The sequence below is a fragment of the Acipenser ruthenus genome, chromosome 3, assembly GCF_902713425.1.
Source record: "Acipenser ruthenus chromosome 3, fAciRut3.2 maternal haplotype, whole genome shotgun sequence".
In the NCBI taxonomy this organism is placed as follows: Eukaryota; Metazoa; Chordata; class Actinopteri; order Acipenseriformes; family Acipenseridae; genus Acipenser; species Acipenser ruthenus.
Genome location: NC_081191.1, coordinates 41,673,047 through 41,695,937, shown reverse-complemented (window position 1 = coordinate 41,695,937; position 22,891 = coordinate 41,673,047). Strand labels below are relative to the sequence as shown.

At 41.0% G+C, this 22,891-nt stretch overlaps 1 protein-coding gene across 5 annotated transcripts in view; it reads right to left on the bottom strand.

Moving 5' to 3' along the window:
• LOC117394422 (band 4.1-like protein 4B) overlaps nt 1-22,891 on the bottom strand; it is a 189,765-nt gene that overhangs the window by 24,367 nt on the left and 142,507 nt on the right. For all 5 annotated transcript variants that reach the window (XM_059012940.1, XM_059012939.1, XM_059012941.1 and 2 more), the window contains 3 exons: nt 13,317-13,372; nt 10,086-10,187; nt 1,933-2,068 (listed from right to left, as the gene is read on the bottom strand). In XM_059012940.1, the coding sequence (XP_058868923.1) occupies nt 1,933-2,068; nt 10,086-10,187; nt 13,317-13,372 (294 nt within the window). The remainder of the gene's footprint in view (nt 1-1,932; nt 2,069-10,085; nt 10,188-13,316; nt 13,373-22,891) is intronic.

Below are 22,891 nucleotides of genomic sequence, written 5' to 3'. Positions count from 1 at the left end.
AGATATTTGAGAATGATCCCTTTGAGTCTCAGTTGGAAAATGTGTGAGGTGCCAGGGACATGGAACTCATAAGAGGCTCCCTGAAAAGTGAACTGCAAGTATTTCCCGTGGCCAGGTCTGTGGAGATGTGGAAATAGGTGTGCTTGAGGTCCAGGGTGTACGATGGAGATGGCCTTTTTGTAACAGAGCTGACACCTCTTGAGACACTAAGATAGCATCCTGTGGATTCATGACCATTGTTGTGGTCATGCCCCGAAAAGGGGAGTGGGCCATATCGGAACCATATTGAGTTACAGGTGTCCGTGGTGCATGATCGCTTCAGTGGCTCTGGGGGCCCAGGTTGTCTGTGGAGGCTTATAAGCTGGGGTCTGATGAGAATGCTGCAGCATCTCATTCACCATTCACAGCGGTCTCGAATGTGTACTCTGGTGTAATTGGGGCATCAAGCAAAGATGCTTTGTCCCCATCGGGGTCTGAGAGAGCTACAGCTGCCTCCAGGCAGCCACCAATGCTGAGATGTTCCTGCCAAAAGCTTGCCCGCTGTACTTTGACAGCTGAAGCAGTTGATCATTAACCAGGCGCAGCTTGTCCAACTACTTGGGTGAGTGCCTGTGGTCCCTTACAATGACTGCAGCAGAACAGACTGGTAAGCTACCAGTATGCAGCTGTAGCTGCCCAGACATGTGTCAAACGCAGTAGCTGCATAGCCTTTCTTAAGCAGCACTTCAGTGACACGACATTGCTTGTTAGGGCAAGAAACATCCTCAGAAAGCAATGCCAGCAAGGAAGCCTCTACAGATGAGAAGTGGGCAAGGCCCAGTTTCTCTGCATTGTGCACCCATTAAAGGTTGTCAATAGCTTGAGAGACAATAGGGCCGGTGGCCGGGATGTCAAGATGTCCTCATAAGCCAGCTCAAACCTGTACCCTCGGGGCCTCTTATAAGAGAGTCTGCTGGTGAGCATAACCATACAGAGCTTATTCATTTGGCTAAGAACTTGGTTTATATCCACAGAGGACTTGGAGTGCCGGCGTTTGCTCCTCTTCCGACACTGAGGAAGAATTGGAGGATTGCGATAAAGACGGGCTCCTAGTTTGGCTACTACCCCATGAGCGTCGCTTCTGCCCTCTTGAAGAGGATCTAGCGGAAGGGTACGCTGCTGCCTGCTTTGCAGGGGGCGATGAGGGGTAGACGAGGCTGCTGTGCCAGTGTAAGGTACGCAGAACGCTCCTTAGACAGGCGGACAAGCCTGCTTTCCAGCGTCCGCATGGAAAACAGGGCACATGAGCCTCAAACCCTCTTGCGTGTTCTGTACCCAGGCATGGAGTAAAGCTGTATACAGAACAGCAGTTCAGTAAATGTGGTAAAATTTGAAGTGCATGTATATTTAGGTATATACAGTAACTAAAATTTGAAGTGAGTGCATATGTAGGTACATACTGTAACTTGCCACACTGTGTGCAGTAAATACAGTACAGCAGAGCTGTCCCCATGCTGAATAATGCACTGAAGTGCACGCAGAGATGCACTAGAATAAAGAGCAATATATGTCTTTTTAATATACTGGTACCAGCTTGGAGACGGTTGCAATTACCCAATGTCCGTGCAGGACTCAGCAGCAACTAGTGGGCTCAACACCGACCAGTATGGAGTTAAAAAGTGAACTACACCTGTTTAATATTTTCCATTTACTCTCAAATTACATTAATCTCTTATGCTGGGATATTTAACATAATAAACATTTTTTTAAAACCACTTAATCAGAGGAGCGGAAACTACAGCCCATCTTGCCGTGGACTTCCTGCATTCTTAAGGGCCACTGACAGCTTAGTGTTAAAGGTTGAGGAAGGTTTTACAGAGTGAAAAAAAAACATCTATAAAAACAGAGGCTGACAATCCTAACGGAGATCTGGATCTAGATCCTCTGGTGTACCTTGGTTCCACTGGCTGCTGGCCCCTCAGAGGAGGGGGATGTCTGGGACACTGTCTGGGATGCTGTCTTCTCTGTGCTGCTCTCACCAGAAATCATAGCCAGGGCAGCAGGGAGGTCGTCCTCATCGCTGTGACTGCTGCACGACACAAGAGACAAGAAACAGCCCCGGAAATGACCTCAAAGGGTTACTGTTACGTTATTAATTTAAATCGTGCAGCTGCACTATTTAACATTGTTGATAAACTCTTAAATCCAAAAACAACTACACCAGTGCATGTAGAGACATTATAAAGAAAATGCACTGATAAAATTGAAGTGATTAGGGCCCAGTTGTCCAGTTGCGATCTCACGTTTTCAGACCATTCCAGTGTTCTTTTTGAAATATTACTACCTGGTTCTATCAAGCACCCAATGCATCAACTCCTGTTCCTGTAATCCATCAACTACTGAAATGTTCTTGGAAGCTGTGTCTGCACCAGCTCTTATTCATTCAGGATCGGTTGAAGAATTTTAGATAATTATAACACCAATCTAATTAATATTAGACTCTCCCCTTGGTTCAATCAGACAACATGTATACTTAAAGGAGCATGTCGTAAACTAGAACGTAGAAATACACCAAACTGCAGGTACATTACCTTGCCTTGAAACAAAATCTTTTAAAATACAGGACTGCACGGTCTTCTGCGAGATCAGTCTACTATTCAAATCATAGAAACAAATAAAGATAATCCTCAATTTCTTTTTTGAGAATATAGCTAAATGACCAAATCTGCACAGGGAGCCTGCTTTAAATCATGGTCGTGGAATTCATATTGCTGGCGCCCGGAAGTTTTTCCATTGGGCAATCTATATCTATATATATATATATATATATATATATATATATACACACACATATATATATATACACACAGTGCCTATATAAAGTCTACACCTCCTTGAACTTTTGTCACATTTTGTTGTGTCAGTGCCTCAGAGTTTCATGCATTTAAATGATGATTTTTTTCCACTTATCTACACACCATACTCCACACTGTTAAAGGGAAAAAAGCTTATATTGAGAAAAAAGATTATATATTAAAAATACAAAACTGAAAGATCATAATTGGATAAGTCTCCACCCCCCTGAGTTAATACTTGGTGGAGGCACCTTTGGCAGCAATTACAGCTGTGAGTCTGTTGGGATAGGGCTCTACCAACTTTGTACACCTAGATTTGGCAATATTTGACCAGTCTTCTTTGCAAAACTGTTCAAGCTCTGTCAAGTTCCTTGGGGAGCGTTGATGGACATCAATCTTCAAGTCATGCCACAAATTTTCGATTGGATTTAGGTCAGGGCTCTGACTGGGCAACTCAAGGACATTCACCTTTTTGTTCCTTAGCCACTCCAGTGTAGCTTTGGCTGTGTGCTTTGGGTCGTTGTCATGCTGAAAGGTGAACTTCCGTCCCAGTTTCAGCTTTCTTGCAGAGGGCAGCAGGTTTTCCTCAAGGACTTCTCTGTACTTTGCTCCATTCATTTTCCCTTCTATCCTGACAAGTGCCCCAGTCCCTGTCTGGGTCGGGATGGTGTTCTTTGGGTGATGCGCTGTGTTGGGTTTGCGGCAAACATAACGCTTTGCATTTAGGCCAAAAAGTTCCATTTTAGTTTTGTCAGACCACAAAACTTTTTGCCACACGGCTACAGAATCTCCTGAGTGTTTTATTGCATACTTCAAAACGGGATTCAAGGTGGGCTTTCTTGAGTAATGACTTCCTTCTTGCCACCCTACCATACAGACCAGATTTGTGGAGTGCTTGGGATATTGTTGTCACATGCACACTTTGACCAGTCTTGGCCATAAAAGCCTGTAGCTCTTGCAAAGTTGCCATTGGCCTCTTGATAGCCTCTCTGATCAGTCTCCTTGCTCGGTCATCCAGGTTGGAGGGACGGCCTGATCTAGGCAGGGTCTTGGTGGTGCCATACACCTTCCACTTCTTAATAATCGTCTTGACCGTGCTCCAAGGGATATTCAAGGCCTTTGATATTTTTTTATACCCATCCCCTGATCTGTGCCTGTCAACAACTTTGTCCCGGAGTTTTTTTGAAAGCGCCTTGGTGCTCATGGTTGAGTCTTTGCTTTGAAATGCACTACCCAGCAGGGGAACCTACAGGAACTGTAGAATTTATTCTGAAATCATGTGAATCACTACAATTTAACACAGGTGGAGGCCACTTAACTTGGTGTGTGATTTTGAAGGCTATTGGTTACACCTCAGCTAATTTAGGATTGCGATTACAAGGGGGGTGGACACTTATCCAATGAATGCAATGATAGTATTACTAATTTACATTGCTTTTGTCTACAGTAAAAGCCCAGTAAAGTTTGACTGCCAGCTTTAGGAAGCACACATAGCATAATTAAAATTACAAAAAGGCGTTGTTTTTATTTTTAAACAAAAATAAATAAAGTTTTAAACAAACCAAAATCACGAACACTAAAACAACACAGACCTAAGGTCAGCCAGGGCAATTGCCTTCACTGATCCTTATTGTTACTTTCGTTTTAGTTTAGTTTTGTTTCGTTTTTTCGTTTTCATTTTCCTCTTTCTCTTTCTGTCTCTCTGTCTGTCTCTATCTCCTCCGAACACCCACACTGAAGGCAGAAAGCTGTAGGCTTTTATATATGTGACCATCTCCAAATTAGCAATACATTAATTAATCTGGAGAAGGTCACATTCTACACGAGTTTAGTATGATGGGGCTTTTAAACCCATCCATGCTGCCAAACAATAACAAAACACAGCTTTTTTGCCGTCACATTTATACATAAACAAATCATAATAATATACTGTATGTAATTAACTAGCTCTAACGAATCTAATTATGAAGATGAAATCCACAACATGTGTTTTAGACCCTATTCTTACTAAATTGTTAAAAGAAGTATTCTCTAGTCTTAAGTATTATCATAGTTCCCTTTCATCTGTTATTGTTCCTGACTCCTTTAAGGTTGCTGTAGTAAAACCACTGCTTAAAAAAACCTACTTTGCATAACCTACTATGGATCCTAAAGTTCGTAACAATTTTTGGCCTATTTCTAATCTCCCCTTTCTATCCAAAATTCTAGAGTCGTAGTAGTTAACAAACATTTCTTGCAGTACACAGAACTTGAAGTATAAGAACTGAAGGTGATCCCATATCAGAAGAAAAAGAAACTGCACATAATTCACTTCTCTGTAGCAAGTGCAGTTTCAGTGCTCTAGACCATATATATAGAATCAACTAAATAATATAAATCTATCATTTCACATTTGGTAGTTTCTCCTCAGAGTTGAAGGCTAAAATGAGAAATGTGGGTGTCATTTTTTAACCAGATCTTTCATTAGAGCCACACATTAGTGATGTTACTAAAGTGCCTTTTTTCATTAAAGAAATATTGCCAAACTAAGACGTTCTTTTTCGCTCCCACATGCTGAGAGACTGAGGCGTGCTTTTATAACATCTAGGATTGATTATTGCAGTGCTCTTTTCTCTGCTGTTTCCAGCCATGTTTTATCTTGATTGCAGCTTGTGCAAAATGCTGCTGCCAGAGTTTTAACAAGAACAAAAAAGCTTTAACACATGACTCCTGTGTTACCATTACATTGGCTTAGTGTACAGTTCAGGATTGATTTTACATTTTTTTTTTCAATTGCTAAAGCAAAATTCCTGAAACTATTAGCACAATTCTCAAAACAGTTCACACAAACACCGAACCTGAGTCCTCATAGGCAAAACTATTCACACATTTCATGTGTTTACTTACAAAATGCAAAATTCCAAATCATGTATACGGTTCCCTTAATGCAATTCAATCACTTTAATACAAGTTTCACACCGGAATGTCTTGTTTGCAAAACACATATATCTTATTGCGGTTGCTAAATCAATGCTCATTATTTTAAATAACATTCATTTACATGGAACTTTTATTAAATGTTAATGTTGTGCATAAAAGATTGTGATCCCCGAAGGAAATAACAAATTGCAATGTGATTGGAGCCATGGAGCAGGCAGAAGAAGGTGGTCGTTGCCTCACTGAGAGCTAAGAGCACAAGACTTAGCAATTGTAGAGATGGTCCTTGCCAAAAATGACATGCGCCTTTGTGAGATAGAGCAAGATTGATGAAGCTGATGATCTAAGCCTACCTTCTGATGAACAACACACCTGAAAGTATCTTTCTACTGATGAAGCAGGCTGCACTTTAGCAAAAAGAAGCAGACGTGGCCGAAACATCATCGGACAGGGTGCCACTGTGGATGTGCCTGGCCATCGTGAAGGGAATATCACTATGTGTGCTGCCATCTCGCATAAACTCAGTTGTTTTCCACAGCCCGATGATTGGCTCATACTTTACAGAATGGCTGCTAGTCTTCCTTGGTGAATTACACGATCGTCTTGTCCAACCCGATGAAGCAATCCTGGAATGCAGGGAAGGAAGAGAGCCCACAACTTTTGCCACTGTTTGGGACAATGTGAGTTTTCATCATGCTGTGGTGGTGCAGGAGTGGTTTGCTGCATATCCCCGCTTCTCTGTGATGTACCTTCTACCCTATTCCTCTTTTCTGAATCTAAATCGAGGACTTTTTCTCCTCTTGGAGGTGGAAGGTGTATGATCACAATCGCCATGAACAAGCCACACTTCTCCAGGCCATGGATGAGGCTTGTAATGACATTACAGCAGAAGAATACCAAGGCTGGATCCGTCACGCCAGGCGATTCTTTCCTCGGTGCATTGCCAGAGAGAATATCCACTGCGATGTGGATGCAAATATGTGGCCAGAAAGGAACGAGAGACTTAGTCTTCCTGAATGAGTATAAATATGTATAATTTAAATTGCTTACTGTAAGTAGCCTACTGTTAAATCACTGCTTATAATTATCTATAGTTCATATTCATTATAGTGTCAATCAAATATGACAAACATCTTAAGTTTAGTATACATTTGTTTAATGTTTGATTTTGTGAGATTTGCGTGAAATATTTGAAAAAGAGAGCAGTATTTCATTTTGGTTGCAAACTTAAATACAACTGTAATAGGGGAGATCTGTACTGACTTCTCTGGTGTATCCATGGTTCTGCAGGAAGAGGGCAGCAGTCTCGCAGGATCCGCCTGACAGTCATGGCGATGACACGGAGAGGTGGGGAAGAGGGTGTGTTGGCTTTCCCTCTATCTGAATGGCTGAGAGGCGGGCCTTGGGGGATTGCTCGACCCATAAGAACTGCGCTTGGCTGTGCATTGGGGTGGCTGTGTTTGGGAATACACCGAGAGGTTTAAAGTGCAGACTGTTTCTGTACAGCGGAGCGTGGAAACTGGATACATTCCGAGCAACCAAAACAGGCAAGACAGCCAGCTTTATATAAACCATTTATTAAAATCAAAAAAGTGTTTAGTGTCAGGGGAACCTTGGCCACCCCAGTGTATAGTGCACAGCGAGGCGTAGGACGGAGACCCGAGCTGACCGGCATAGCGGCAGTGGGGGCACTGTGTAAGCAGCACTTTTGCTTTGTAGTTTTATTACTGTGTTTTATTTCCTTTTTCATTTCATCTTGGTTTTCATTTTGGTTTTCATTATTATTTTTGAGCACCTGTGAGTGCGCCTGCCTATACCTGTGGTCCTGATTACCGTTGCGGGCTAAAATAAATACAAAAGAAAAGAAATAAAACTGGGCACCTGTGCAGTGTTTACAAATACAATCTTCTGTCTCCCGTGTCAGTGAATACCCCCACCCTTCCACAACAACATATCTGTGTATTTCATAATTTGGTGCAAGTATTTGGTTTTGCAAGATATATAATAACATTCGAAATGGGTACTTAATTTTGCAAATTCATGAACAGTTGTTTAAATGAGAGGATGGTTTTGCTTTTTCCGTTAACTGTTTGAGCGACTGTGGTAAAAGTTTCAGTAGTTGTGCTTTAGCAATTAAGAAAAACTCTAAGGTCCTGCTTCTAACTTATAAAGCTTGCTCTCCTATATCTAACAGAGATAACAGGATGACGGTTTGCTCAGTATTCCACAGATACAGAGAAAGAAGGCAGGCGGAAGAGTGTTCAGCTTTAGAGTCCCTAAGTTGTGGAATGACCTGCCACGATTTGTAGGGAATGCACTATGTCTTGCTGCTTTTAAAGTAAGATAAAACATGTATCATCCTATATTACACTATTTCTTTTTATAAATGATGTACATTTTTTTTCACTGCCTTTTAATGTAAGATTCCTCAATTGTTTTGTATATTATACATTTTATTTGTTATTTTTATGTGTAAAGTGCTTTGAGGCTATTTATCGCGAAAGGCACTATATAAGAAATAAAGATTGATTGACTGATTGGTTGATTGATTAAGATAGAATACATTCACTTTCCCCTATATACACATTAGTCTATCTAATATTGTACATAAGATACAAAGTATCTTTTCCCAGTTGTAATTTATAGACGGTTCATAATAGAGATTGTAACTGTTACTTTCATTGGAGTTTCATATGGTACTGACGTCTCCAGATGTCAAATATTTTAAATTGTTGAAAAGAAAAAAACAACAAAAAAAAACAACAACAACAACAGCAACAACATCATCCCCCCCCCCCCCCCCCCCCTGAAATTCCACAATACAGTAGGGTGAATAACTGGTAATACAATTATGTAATTGCAAGCTTTGAAAAAATAAAATAAAGAAAGAAAAAAGATACTGATATCATCAGACAGAACCAAGCTGGTATTCTACTGTTTCTAAACGTGTCATGGCACTAGATGGCAGAGTGGTTTAACTTTAGTGGGAGCTGCAGCTTTCGCAAAGTAAAATCTCACACATGGCTGTTTGCTGCAAGAGTAATTTCACACGCCCCACATTGATCTGCTGTAATAGTAGCAGGCTGCACCTCTGCATACCTGCGTGTTCAAGAGACTAAAGATGGAAAACACCTGGGAGAGGAGGTTCTGGGACCTGCACTGTACACTGGCCAATGCCTATATAACCCTATATATACCATTTACATATACTTTAGTTTTCCATATACTTAACAAAAAACTGACAAAAATGAAACAAATGTGACATTTCAAAATCTAACATGAAATACTATTCTACAATTCTGGCTTTCAGTAGAGATATCATTTTGTAGTTTCTTTGATTACATGATGTTAAATAAAATATCTAAATTATATTTTTTTAAATTATGTCTCAATCCTAAAATTCTAGGTGATGCAAAACTTTTGGCCATAGCTGTACAGCAGCTGAACATATCGACTTAATTAAGTATCACAAACTCTGTATGGCTGTGAGTTTTCTGTAAATCTGTTAGGTTACAAATGTTGCATGCCATAGAGGGTTGCTTTGCAATTCTTGTTTAAATACCCCGTTCTTTTTTACAAAGTGCAAACTGAATGGTGCAGCAGCATTGTGAATTTAGGGGGCTGACCCACTTTCTTGTATCCTGGGAGTTGTAGTGCTGTCCTGTTTCCTGCTATTTCTAGCAACCTGAGCGCACCAGGGCCACATGTGCAGCCCTCAAACTGGACCTTGTTACGAAACGGCTTGAAAACAATCTGGGGGGATTTTGATAGGAACTTTTATATTATAGATGCTGAGCCTATTTTTTTTCTTAATCTTTTCAAGACCAAAATACGTTTAATTATATCAATGTTGTTTTTACACAATCGTTCTGACCTGATTGGCTCACTTTTTCTTTAGAGATTCATAGTATTATGCTATTTAAGGTGTGATTTCAAAGAATCAAACAATTACTGCTTTCTTACACTAATTAACTAATTAAGAATTACTGTATGGTGGGCATATATGCAGTTACAGGTCAGTCATTTTGCAGTTTTCTCATTTTATTCCATGCATTTACCATGCTTTACCATCCCTCTTACAATGCTAACCTATGGTACTCCATGCTTTCACTATGCTTTATTACACTTACTTTGGGAGCATGTTATATGGGAGGTTACACAGCCATGTTCTACAGCGCTACTCTTAAGATCCAGGGTTTTATTTGCTTTTTCTTCCAATGAAGCTGAAGGCTGCGATATCTTTGGGGGAACCCCAGCCATTCATGTCAGTAACTCCTAACAGCACACATTTCTTTTTTACATTCTGGATGAAGAGCAATGAAAAAATGAACTCACAAGCTGTACTGCCTGACCAGCTTCTTGAGACGGGGAGGTTTGGTCTCACGTTTTTCCGGTGCTGCGGATGATGCCCATTTATCCTGCAAAGATGCTGGACCCCTGTCAAAAAAAATTACAAACATGGAAATGCAAATGTTTTCACATTTTTCAATCTCACACAATTTTAATCAAAACGTCTACGTTAAGTGAGCCTGGTACATACCTTTAACTAAGCAAATGTAGGTGGGGTGGGAGAAATAGCACTGATGCCCAAAAAATTCTGGTGGTACTCCGGCATGTAACCATGAACCTGTCCCTGCTGAACATAATAACTACAGCATTCACTATGGGCAGAGCGTTGCAGGAGAACACGTTGATTATACAGATAAGATTCTGAGAGCAATATTTAGGCCACAGGGTGTTTTTAAAAAGTCACCAGTCTGTGATGACTGAAACAGAAAATGATACAAAGTGAATCTGAACAACAAGAATACTTAGGTTAAAGAGTAAGTAGCGAGGGTCTGAAAAATATAGCATTACACGTCCCCACGTGTTGCTACAACTGTTTTAATAATGTAGCTGTCATTTTTTCTTTTCATTATTAACATCCTGACAAGCTTTAATGTCTGTTTCAAAGCTCTTTTCAAAATGATAGTGTAAGGATTATTGCCCACATTGTCAAACGGGTAACACAGCAATAACGATCTGTAACAGGGCGAGGAGTCCTGTACATATTATTTGTTTATTTATCTTTAAAACGGGGTCTCACCCTCCGCCCCTGTGTTATTTTATATTTTTGTTCGGATTTATTATTATATTTATATTTATATGACGGCGAAGCGCCGCAGGTTTTGTTTTTGTTTTGTTATTTATAAATGTGACGACGTAGCCGTGTGTTTTTGTTTTAAAATGTGGGAATTCGTGACTGTCAGCTGGTGATTATTGAATTAGCTGACAGTCACGCATAATAATTCTACCTGTGCAGATTGTGGCCGAGGGGTAATATTATTATTATTATTATTATTATTTATTTCTTAGCAGACGCCCTTATCCAGGGCGACTTACAATTGTTACATTATTTTTACATACAGTTAGGTTTTTACTGGAGCAATCTAGGTAAAGTACCTTGCGCTCAAGGGTACAACAGCTGTGTCCCCCACTGGGGATTGAACCCACAACCCTCCGGTCAAGAGTCCAGAGCCCTAACCACTACTCCACACTGCTGCCCTAGCCCATAATAGAATAATTGCCAGCTAGTTCAACCCCTCGGCCACGGTATAAAAAGCCTGCAGCTCTCCATGTTCTGGGTGGGGTGTTAGGAGCGAGAGCGAGAGCGAGAAACGAAATGAAATGAAATGAAACAAAACTTAAAAAAAACCAAAGGATCAGTGAAGGCTCTTGTCCAGCCTGATCGTGTTGTTTGTGTTCGAGATTTTGTTTTGGTTTGAACTTTTATTTTGCTCTGCGAGCACTGTGTTTTGTGTTTAAACTTTTTATTTATTTTTGTATTATTTAAATAAACGGCATGCAGCGTCTCTTTTGAACTGCAGTACTGTTTGGTGTCAGAGTTTTTTTCCCTTCCTGCTTCTGACCTGACGTCACCGCACAGCCACCCTGTCACATGATCCATGATGTGGTACGGAAAAGAAAAGCCAGCCACTTATGTCATATTATTATTTTTTTTTTTGTTGCTCTTCCTGTAGTGATTTACAGATCTCAAACCCCAGTGCACTAGAGCTGCCATTTTGAAAAGAGCTTTGAAACAGTCTTTAAAGTTATAAGTGTACAAAGTTGACAGGATGTTAACAATGACAAGAAAAATTACAGGTACATTATTTAAACAGTTGATATGTAATAACTAAGTTCCTCTTCTTATGTCAGTGTGGTCTTCCTTTCATTATGCCTTACAGAAATTGCTTTCACTGGCACGCTGAATAATGACAGGGAGGTTCACACGTTTTGATTAACTAGCCCTTGGCTGCTGCAAAGAAATGAAAGCTTCCCTTCACATTTTTACAGCGCATCATTTCTTTAAACATAATTTCTTTGCAGCTCCTGAGTGTAGTGGCTAGACATAATCAAAATATGCTGTGTCCTTTCCAGATCAAAGCTCAGGGTTTGAAATGGCTCCCTTTACACCTAACAGCTGACTAATGACTTTGTTGTAACTTCCAAGGGTATATAATGGAAAGAAGTGTTGTTTCAGAAAAACACACATTCCTCTCTGAAGTTTGGAAAAGTGGATTGAGGTTTATTTTCAATTTATAACAGGTCATTTTTATGTCATTTTTTTCAAACAAGGATTCATGCAATTATATTCAGATATAGCAGCAAATTGGATTTTACAGGCTTCAGCTAAACATGGTTTTGCTTCACTTTGGATAAGTACAAGTACAAACTTTGGTGCCTCCCCAAGATTTGGTTCACTCTTTCTGGAATGACTATAGCCTGACTGAATTTAGCAAAGAAACTACACCTCTTCAGCACACAAAAGAGGGAACAGTGAAAATGAGGTCTACACACTCACGACTTGGGTAGTGTGGGATAATCAGTATAGAGGTATGAATATGCACATGCATGCATACATACATACATGCATTCATAAGAATGCTACACACATGGAGTAGAAAGATTCAAAAGGCCACAAACAGCTGACACCCTTAAAAGCTGTATCCAACTCAATCAGATTCCTCCGCCACTGTCTCCATGGTAACAAATAAGCTAGCTTCCCCAGACATTTGTTAAACCAATTTTTTTAATTGCCAGTACAACACTCAAAAAACACTCAGCCAATATCGAACAAAATTATCGTTTTCTTTTTATTTTAAGCTTTGTAGTAAAACCTTTTTTTGTTCCCCATACCCACTTTCAGATTAAACAATTCTTATTTTGTTTCTTTTTTTTGGCAGATATGTAAGTTCTAATATGAACAGACAAGTTCCCCACCCAGCCATGACATACCTGGGTCCAGAGTGACCACCAAATTTTTAGCCTTTGAGTAGATGCTTCCCAGATTGAATGAGGGTTAGTGGTTTGAACACTGGGAACTGGACTGAAACTGGTGGAGCCCCCAAAAGAATCAGCTCTATAACCAAATTATTAATCAACAATCTAGATGAGCAGTTATTGTTAGCCCATTGTTTAAATGTTTAACTGCATTTGAATAAACTGACAAGCTTTCAAGGCCAGATTCTTTCAATCACATTAACATTTCTTTATAATGAATACAAAATGAAAAGCTTGACAGACCTCCCATCGTGTTCCTGCGCACTGTGGTCCGACATGGCTCCCTCCTCTTTCGGAACCTGTGAAGATTAGAATGCAACCACAGGCATCAGCAGAGCTTTTCAGGGAACATGCTAATGTGTCAAGCTGCTTTCAGAGCCATACTGCTAAACTGAAAACTTGCAAGCAAATTACTTAGTAATTAAGAACATATGCAGGGGGAAGGGGAATCAACATGGAAGTGAGAACTGTGTCAATAAGGAGGCAACAACAGAGGTACCAAAAGAACAGTAACCTCAGTAACTACAGCACATCTTTCATTATTCTGCACCATAGTAAATAATAGGTTCTGGATTGAACTGTGAGGTACCTCCCTAATTATACATTGTGCTACTGGTATTGGTCATCCCTCACTTCACAGTATGCACAAGCAATGCTTTTCCCATATTGTGTGCTGCAGCCATTATAAGTATCTTGCCTCAACATGAATGACTTCACATTATGTGTTTTTTTTTCATATTTTGTCAATTTAAATAATTAATAAACTAACCCACTGTAAAATTAAAATTTTGAAAAAAAAACAAAACAAAACAAAACAAAAAAACCCTCAGTGTCGTGGTAACTTCAACTTCTATCAGTATGAATACAAGCTGTTAACGTATTAGGAACTTCCTGTACTAGAACACTGATTACATCAAACTTTCAGCAATCTCTACGACCCTTTTAGGATCACATGGTCTTTCTCACTAGAGTGGCAGGGCAATTCTGCATCTTCTGATTAAACAAAGACATTTTTTTGTGGGATTGATCATAACAGGGAAATCTTTTCGCTTTTAAAACATGACATCCATGCTCACATTCCTCACTGGCCATCTTAGAAGCTTTTTCAAAAAACATTACACAATGTAGTCTGCTAATACTGAAACTCATCCAAAAAAAGCTTGTCTTGTAAAATGGTCACTTAGTTTACTACATTTTCATATGAGATTACCTGTTCTTTGTTTCATTGATTGACTCCTCTCTTTTACAGTTATCAAAATAATGAGAAATGTCAAGGAAATTACCACATAATTGTCACTCAATTCTAAAGAGCCTCACTGTTCACCCATCACAGTTTAGTGCGTAACCTCCAAAAAAGGCGGTATATCTGTAACTTAGTAATTTCTGTATGGAGGGCGTGCTGTTTTTGTAAATTGATGTGCATAAAGGTAATACAAAAAATGTAATCTACCAAATCCTTTATGACCCCCTTCAGACCCCCAGTTTGAGAACCCCTGGTTTAGATCAATTGAACAGACCCCATTGTGTTTGCCACCCTGCCTCTAAAGAACACACTCATTTCAATCACATTCCCACTTAGCAGAGTTTGTACTGTATTTGCCTACATCTACCATCTTGGTGCTCAAACAGTACAGTGAATCCACTTTTAAACAAACACAGTTCCTCACACTTAAAGGCCCACACTAGTGGACTGCTAGTTATCTGCTTGAATACCAGTCAATCTGTGCAGTATATTTTATTTTCAGTAATGTCCAGCTGTTTTGAATGAGCTTCAGATCAATACAAAAAACTGGGGCAAACAACGAACAAACATCAGATCCGTATTGGAATAATCCAGTGTCGTTGTGCCTAATAGGGCTTTACTGTACCACAAATTCCACACTTCTCAATGTTTACTTTGTCTTGCCTTACAGCTTTGAAGTAAGATTGTTTTAGTAGCACATAAATAACTTTTTAAAGTAGCATCAAATTACAATGTATTACATAAACTTACAAATACTGTGTTTAAAAGAAAACCCTCTAGTGGAATGTGCAGCCCTCTAGTGGAATGTGCAGCTACCCTCCCAGGCGGTGGAAAGTCAGCACCATCATACGCATTCGAGATGTGTCCAAAAATGCTGACGCGGAGAAATTGCTGCTAAAAACACCTTCAATGTGGAAGGTGACCAACCAGCATAAAGCAGTTCTTGTAGGGCAGCAGTGTGGAGTAGTGGTTAGGGCTCTGGACTCTTGACCGGAGGGTCGTGGGTTCAATCCCCGGTGGGGACACTGCTGCTGTACCCTTGAGCAAGGTACTTTACCTGGATTGCTCCAGTAAAAACCCAACTTTATAAATGGGTAATTGTATGTAAAAATAATGTGATATCTTGTAACAATTGTAAGTCGCCCTGGATAAGGGGGTCAGCTAAGAAATAAATAATAATAATAATAGAAACTGTAAGATAACTCGCATGGGGCAAGAGACTGGGTCATGACTCTTAGTCAGACACCAATTCTAGAAATACTTCCACTTGTAGGCGTACAACGACCTAGTGGAATCTGCCCTAGTGTTCTGCAATGTACCCACAACCTGAGGGTGGAGTCGCCACTCTCACGGATGCACCAGTGTAAGTCGACTCTTTGCATCGTTGAATGGCTGCACAGCGAACTCGTAAACGCTCCCCTGAATGGCGAAGCGGAGATACTTCCTGTGCTCTGGACGAATGAGAACGTGAAAATACGCGTCCCGTAAGTCCACAGTGGTGAACAAGTCGCCCGGCCGGACTGACTGGAGAATGTGACGGTGAGTCAGCATCTGGAACCTCCTTTCTTTTAAGAACCCGTTGAGAAGCCTCAGGTCTAGGATGGGGTGAAAGCCGCCATCTTTTTTGGGCACCAGAAAATACCTTGAGTAGTACCCCTCTCCATGGGAGGTGGGGTCTACGAGACGAATGGCTCGCTTGCACAGCAAGGCGGCCACTTCCTTCTGAAGTACCGAGGTCAGGAGGGTCTGTCACGAAAGTATTCGTGATTCCTCGAAAGGGAGGAGGTCCCAAGCGGAACTGAGCCCTTAACCATTGCGCATGGTGACGAGCACCCAGGTGTCCGAGGTGCAAACGCGCCAGTAATGCAGCTGGTGTGCCGAAAACAGGGTCTGAGACCGCAAGCCTTCAGGCACCCTGCTGGGGCTGCTGAGGCTGTGGAGGGTCAGTTTGGGGCGGATGCCTAGGGCGGTGGCCCTGGAACCACTTCCTGGGACGCTGGATTGTGGACTGGCTACTTCCTGCGTTCCCCTCTCCCTTTTGGGAGTGCTCGGTTGCTCGCCGCTGCTGTGCCCTGTAGGCGGTGCCTCAGGTAACCCAGTGGAGTCGTGGGAACCGGAACTGTTCTGGTGATAGTCAGAGTCGGAGGGGTTTGCCAGTGGTTCGACCTACCCCACGCCGGAGTGTGGGGAGGGAGTAACGCGGCCACCTGCCGAGACGCCTCACATTCTCAGTGGGATCGCTGCAGGATCTCCTCCACGCCTGGCCCAAAAGTATGTCCTGGGGATATGGTAGCATCTAGCAGCGCAGCCTTATCTGCATCGGGAATCTTCGGGACCGCACTGCAGCTAATGCACAGCACGGCCCAGTCACCCTGGACCCCTTGGAGTCACCCTGGACCCCTGCCTCTCTTATTCCCAGCACATCTCCACTCTGGCACGCACTTGCCGATTCTTCCTGAGCAACATCCGAAGAATCCGACCCTTCCTCACCAACTACGCTACCCAGCTCCTGGTCCAGGCCCTGGTACTCTCCCGCCTAGACTACTGCAACTCCCTCCTGGCTGGCCTCCCTGTGTCCGCCACCCGTCCGCTCCAGCTCATCCAGAACTCTGCTGCCCGCCTGGTGTTCTCTCTGCCTCGCTTCGCCCATGCTACTCCACTACTCCACTCGCTCCACTGGCTCCCGATCACCGCTCGCATTTGGTTCAAGACTCTTGTACTAGCCTACAGATGCCTTGACCAGACTGCACCCAGCTACCTCCAGACCCTCATCTCTCCCTACACCCCCACTCGACCTCTCCGCTCCGCCTACACTAGAAGACTGGCTCTACCTCCGCTACGCTCCCCTGCCTCCAGAGCCCGCTCCTTCTCCACCCTTGCTCCGCAGTGGTGGAATGACCTTCCTACAGATGTCAGGACTGCCCAGTCCCTGACCACATTCCGGCACCTCCTTAAGACTCACCTCTTCAAACAGCACCTGTAGAGCTCCTCTGTTTTCCTGGGACACTATCACACTTCATTTAAATGTGCTTTATTTTGCTCTTATCTGCCCCCTATTTTACTGCATTTAATCCTGTACTTCAGAATACTGTAATCTGCCAAGTGTTTAACCTGTAGTATTTTGTATTTAATCATATCCTGATGTAACTATCACTATTTAATCATATCCTGATGTAACCATCACTATTATCTGCTGTATTATTGAATTGTGGTTTGTCACACTTGAACAAAAGTTATTGTATTTCTTGCTCTTATTGTATTACTTGTATTGTAACACTTGAAATGTATTTGCTTACGATTGTAAGTCGCCCTGGATAAGGGCATCTGCTATGAAATAAATAATAATAACCTTGCGACAGCCACTGCTGTCTGTGAGCCACAACCAGACTAGCCAGGCTCCGGCCTAGGGTTTGCCCTTGAAGACCGGAGATCTGGAGCAGCGTACTCGACAGAAGGCGCAATTCGGTGGCCATCGGCTCTGGGAGCGGGGTCTCACACAGTACACCGTCCATATAGGTCGTCAGCATACCTGCCGTGTTTGCCAGGCGGGTTACCTGTGCCTCTGTTGTATACGCCCTCTTGAAGTGTGTCTCCGTAACCCTGCACTGCAGGTTCGGGCACACAGGGTCTTTGGCCAATCCTCCCACTAGCAGAGCCTTGACCAAGGCCGCAATGGTGGAGTCTACTGGTGGAAAACCAGTTTCTCCGCACCTTCCAAGGAGGCAAGCTGCGCAGCTTGCTTCAGCACGCTTGGGGCTGAGGCTGGATGATCCCAGGAGGAGTGTACCTCCTCCATGAAGTCTGGGAAGACCGGGAATTTTTGTAGGCGAGAAGCCATCGCATGTGTCCGAAACACGGACTGATGTGTTTCTGCCGCTGGTGTCCAGGGGACTTGCAAAAAAGTTGCAGCGCGTCCCATCAGTGCCGACGTCGAGCTTGATAGCGGTGTCACACTGGCTTCCGAGGATACATGGCTGGTTGGCTGTTGTTGTTAACGACCACACTGCAGCTAATCCACAGCACGACCCAGACAAGCAGGGTTCAGCAGTCTATTATACAGACGGGGGACGCGCAGCGGCAGCCAAACAAACAAGGCCCAATCCAGCTGCCAGACGACGGCTGATGGAATCACTCGACAGCGGGGATGCGGCAAGGCCTAGCCCCGTGGAGGAACTGTATTCTCCCAAGAGTGTAGTTTTTAGAGAGAAAAAACACACACGCACACTTCTTATAATACTGCACAGGCTTACCGTACCGTCTTGAGAAGCTTCCTCAGTATGATGGTTTTAATCCTTCGGTGGGCAGGACCTCGGCAGCTCTGATATAAAGATCTCACCTACCCAACAGGCAGGCATATCCCATAAGTAATGTTGGTGGTCGTCTTCGAATTGAAAGGAAACTTTTATTTATTTGATCGTGTACTCAAAGAAACTACAATTATATTGCAAAAGTGTACCGGAAGCCATAATAGTAGTACAGTATTTCATGTTAGATTTTGAAATGTCACATTTTTCAATTTTTCATTAAGTATATGGAAAACTACAAAGCAGTATGTAATTCAATATGTTAACGTAACATTATTCAGCAGGTTTCATTCGACTTTTTGAAGCAAAATGTGTTAATTCTATAAGGTGATGCAAAACTCTTGGCCATAGCTTTATACTGTATATTATGCAATACATCATACACATTGTATAATAGACAAGATTCTGACTGCCAGCTCTAGGAAGCACATATATGTCTAGATGACACACACAGACACCATTACCAGGCATTATGGGCCGTTTGGTTTACAGCACAATTATTATTTATTTTAACTGTATTTATTTATTTATTTTGTTATTCATCTTTCCATATAAGCACTCTAAAATTAGCATTCTACAAAACATAGTGCTCCATTATAACTACATTGCTTTTGAGCTTCTTTGCTGAGGAGACATTTTTAAAATTAATTTACCTGCAAGTACACCAGATATTTTTCTTGTTGACATTGGTCAGATCTAGTCCAGCTGGTGGATAAAAATAGTACGCTGGCAGATTTTTCAGACATTTCATTATATATATCTCATGTGGGGTAGTTTGGATCCTCAGGGCACATACATTTAAATGACCATATGTTGATATGTTGTAAATAAAACATTACCCTTTCAAATGACCCGTCCTACGTGTTTTATTGCAGTACAGTCTCAGTTGGGCCGCTGCTCAATTTGTTCCTTCCACTTTTGACAGGTGGTTTAAAGTGAGAGATGGTGTTTTTAGAGGCACACATTATACAACCAAGTCAGCAATTTTCTATTTTAACAAAACAATGCAGCACACGTTTGATTTTTTATTTGAATTGTTATGTTATATTAATATAGTCATTTTTTTTTTTTTTATGTATTGAAGTTCAGTGTGCACAGTAAATCCACGATGGACTTCCAGTTAAATAATTTTGTGCATTAAAAGGCTTTTTTTAATTTGTCAAAAAAGTTTTTTTTTTTATTTCAGACATCTTATGTTGGGTTAAAGCTGATTAACAAAATCCATATATATATATATATATATATATATATATATATATATATATATATATATATATATATACACACATACACAGCCAATACTTAATACACATGGACTTCATCTGCTTCTAAAGTGAATATAAAATATGGATAGCTAAAAGTGCAGAAGAAGAATAGAAGAAAGTTGTTATGTCAAGGAAGTAAGAAAAGTGATTTAGCCTGCAGAATTAGGGACACCGTTTACATGAGAACCTGGAAGTGTACAACCCAGATGCCTTGTCATACAATGTGCAGAGAAACATTAATAAAAAGGTGGGGGCTGAGATACTGTATTTGGACTCTCATTTATTTTCGAATTGCTTGAGAAAGAATTTGGAGTTCCTCTGTGATTACATTGCGGTTCATTTTGCACAGCTGGAGCAGCCCTGCGGGGAGAAAGTGAGCCAAACCCAGCCAAACCTCTCTGATCACATTCACAGTGTATACTGTATACAAGCCCTGCATAAAGATCCACTACTGTTGTGTACAATAAGACACATCATTCAAGTAAAAGTTATCAGCTCTCAATGTGCCACTGTCAAGACCCCCTTCGAGGAGCGTCGTTGTCCATTCTTCTGTACTTCCTCAGGAGGTAGTCTCTTGAGTCTGGTTCTAATTAGATCGCATTACATAGTGCAGTTTATCAGATGTGTGGACGCTGTAATATCGTACTATGTTTTTTGTGTATCCTCCAATATCCCAAAATGCTTTGTGGTATGTTTGGCGAAGTACTGGCGCCTGAAGAACTTGCTATCAGTGTACAACCCGCAATGGGTATTCATTTTTATGCTTAAAAACAAAAGTTGTCGGGACATCACTGTTAAACTAGTGGGAGAAAAAACAAATGCACAACGTTAAAATTAGGAGTAATGAAGCATAACACATTATCTTAAAATAAAATACAGTGCATGGTGGGATACTATCGTATTAAATTCCGCTGTTCATTGCGCTGCTAGGAACTGTAACCGAACTATTCTAGTGTGTGACTAAGGTCGTCTCAAATGCCTCTCGTTTAATTGGGATTTTTACTTCTCCTGAGGTGTCCCGATAAATCCACGATGACTGTTTTTCCTTCTTTTAATGTATTATTTTCTTTATGATCTTGAAAAATGATCTGCCAAATGGGCAATATAATCATCTTGGCAGCATGCTATTTATAAGGGTAGTGGCATATGGGGTTTTACTATACTGACTATATTAACTAATAACATAGATATAAAAACATATACCACGGCAGAACAGCAGTCAGCGAACAGTTTACTAATAGCAGCATTTGTGGCACCTCATTTTCCTAAGGCCAGGGAAACATTATCCATTACAGGAATGCTAATCAAGGTTCTAAATCCATTTTCTTACTTACGAACATTATGAGCAACCCGTGGTTCTTTGCTAAACCATAAGCAATAAACACTAAAGATCTTCAACAAAAGAAAAGGAAAGACCAGAAAGAATATTGTTTGAGCAAACAGGAGTTAAGAAAATTGATTTTAAAATCTTGGTTAGCAGTTCTCCTTGCAAGTGTACATTAGATAGTATTAAAAAAAATATAAAAAACCTTACCTTTTTATAGTATTTTGTGATCATTTTGAAATGTCCAACTCCAGCCCTCGAGGGCCGCAGGGTCTTCTGGTTTTCATTCCAATTAAAGATCTCAATTAACTTAATTTAGCTACTTATTTGTTCAATTGGACATGTTTAATATTTTTTCAAGGTCTTTTACAGTTGATGATTTAGAAAATGCACTTGATTTAAGGTACACTACCTATAAAACCTTGTGAGGCCTGGAGAGAAGTGTTAAATTTGTCCAATTAATCAAATAATTAGACCAATTAAGTAACTGAGAGCTTGGGTGGAACGAAAGCCAGAAGACACTGCGGCCCTCCAGGAACTGAGTTTGACACCTCTGTTCTAATTGCAATTAGTGAAATATTTTTTGATCAGCCTGTTTGTGACAGGGCAGAAGCCCTGCATATGTAACTAGTGATTTATTGTGTTACCTATTTTATAACAGAACTTATTTTCACTCACCCCTGTATTCTGTGTGTGTTGACTGGGCCCAGCAAAGGGGTAAGTTTGGGCCTTGATGTACACTTAATCTCCATGTGAAAATGTGGCAGGAATTGAAGAAACTGTGAACCTTGATTGGTAGTCCAATTAATTAATAATTAAATTTGGTTTAAATGATGCAGGTGTATAAAAGACTGCACCTGGCCTATATGTTCAGTCCTGTAGACTGGGGTTTAGACAGGAGCTCCTGTGGTTTGCTCCAAAAGCATCCAATAGCGATGACTGTACACTGTTATTATTTGTTTGAAAATCATTTGTTTTTCTTTATTTATTATTATTATTATTATTATTATTATTATTATTATTATTATTATTTATTTCTTAACAGACGCCCTTATCCAGGGCGACTTACAATTGTTACAAGATATCACATTATTTCACATTATACAGATATCACATTATTTTACATACAATTACCCATTTATACAGTTTTTTTTTTTTTTTTTTTTTTTTTTTTTTACTGGAGCAATCTAGGTAAAGTACCTTGCTCAAGGGTACAACAGCAGTGTCCCCCACTGGGGATTGAACCCACAACCCTCCGGTCAAGAGTCCAGAGCCCTAACCACTACTCCACACTGCTGCCCTATTTCAGTAAATAAATCCTGCACGCCTGCGTGGCGTGTCGATGACAACCTCCAGTCTCTCTCATATCTATCAGCGGATACTAACACCCTATTACACTGTTTTAAGATGCTTTCACCCGAGTTTAGGATTTCTAATCTAATTGCCTGTTATACAGTGCTCATTAAAATCCTTAGCATATTTTTAAAGAGGAGACCATTATCTATTTAGAGGTACCAAGCTATTTATTGAGCAAATAGCAAAGAGTGAAGTTATCTGGCAAGAAGCTCCCCATATCCAGCTGTACTGCTTTCCTAGAAAAATAACATTTCGGGGTACCATTTTATTTGCGAGTCTTATTTATAAAAATATTTAGCACATTTTTAAAGAGGACATGATTATCT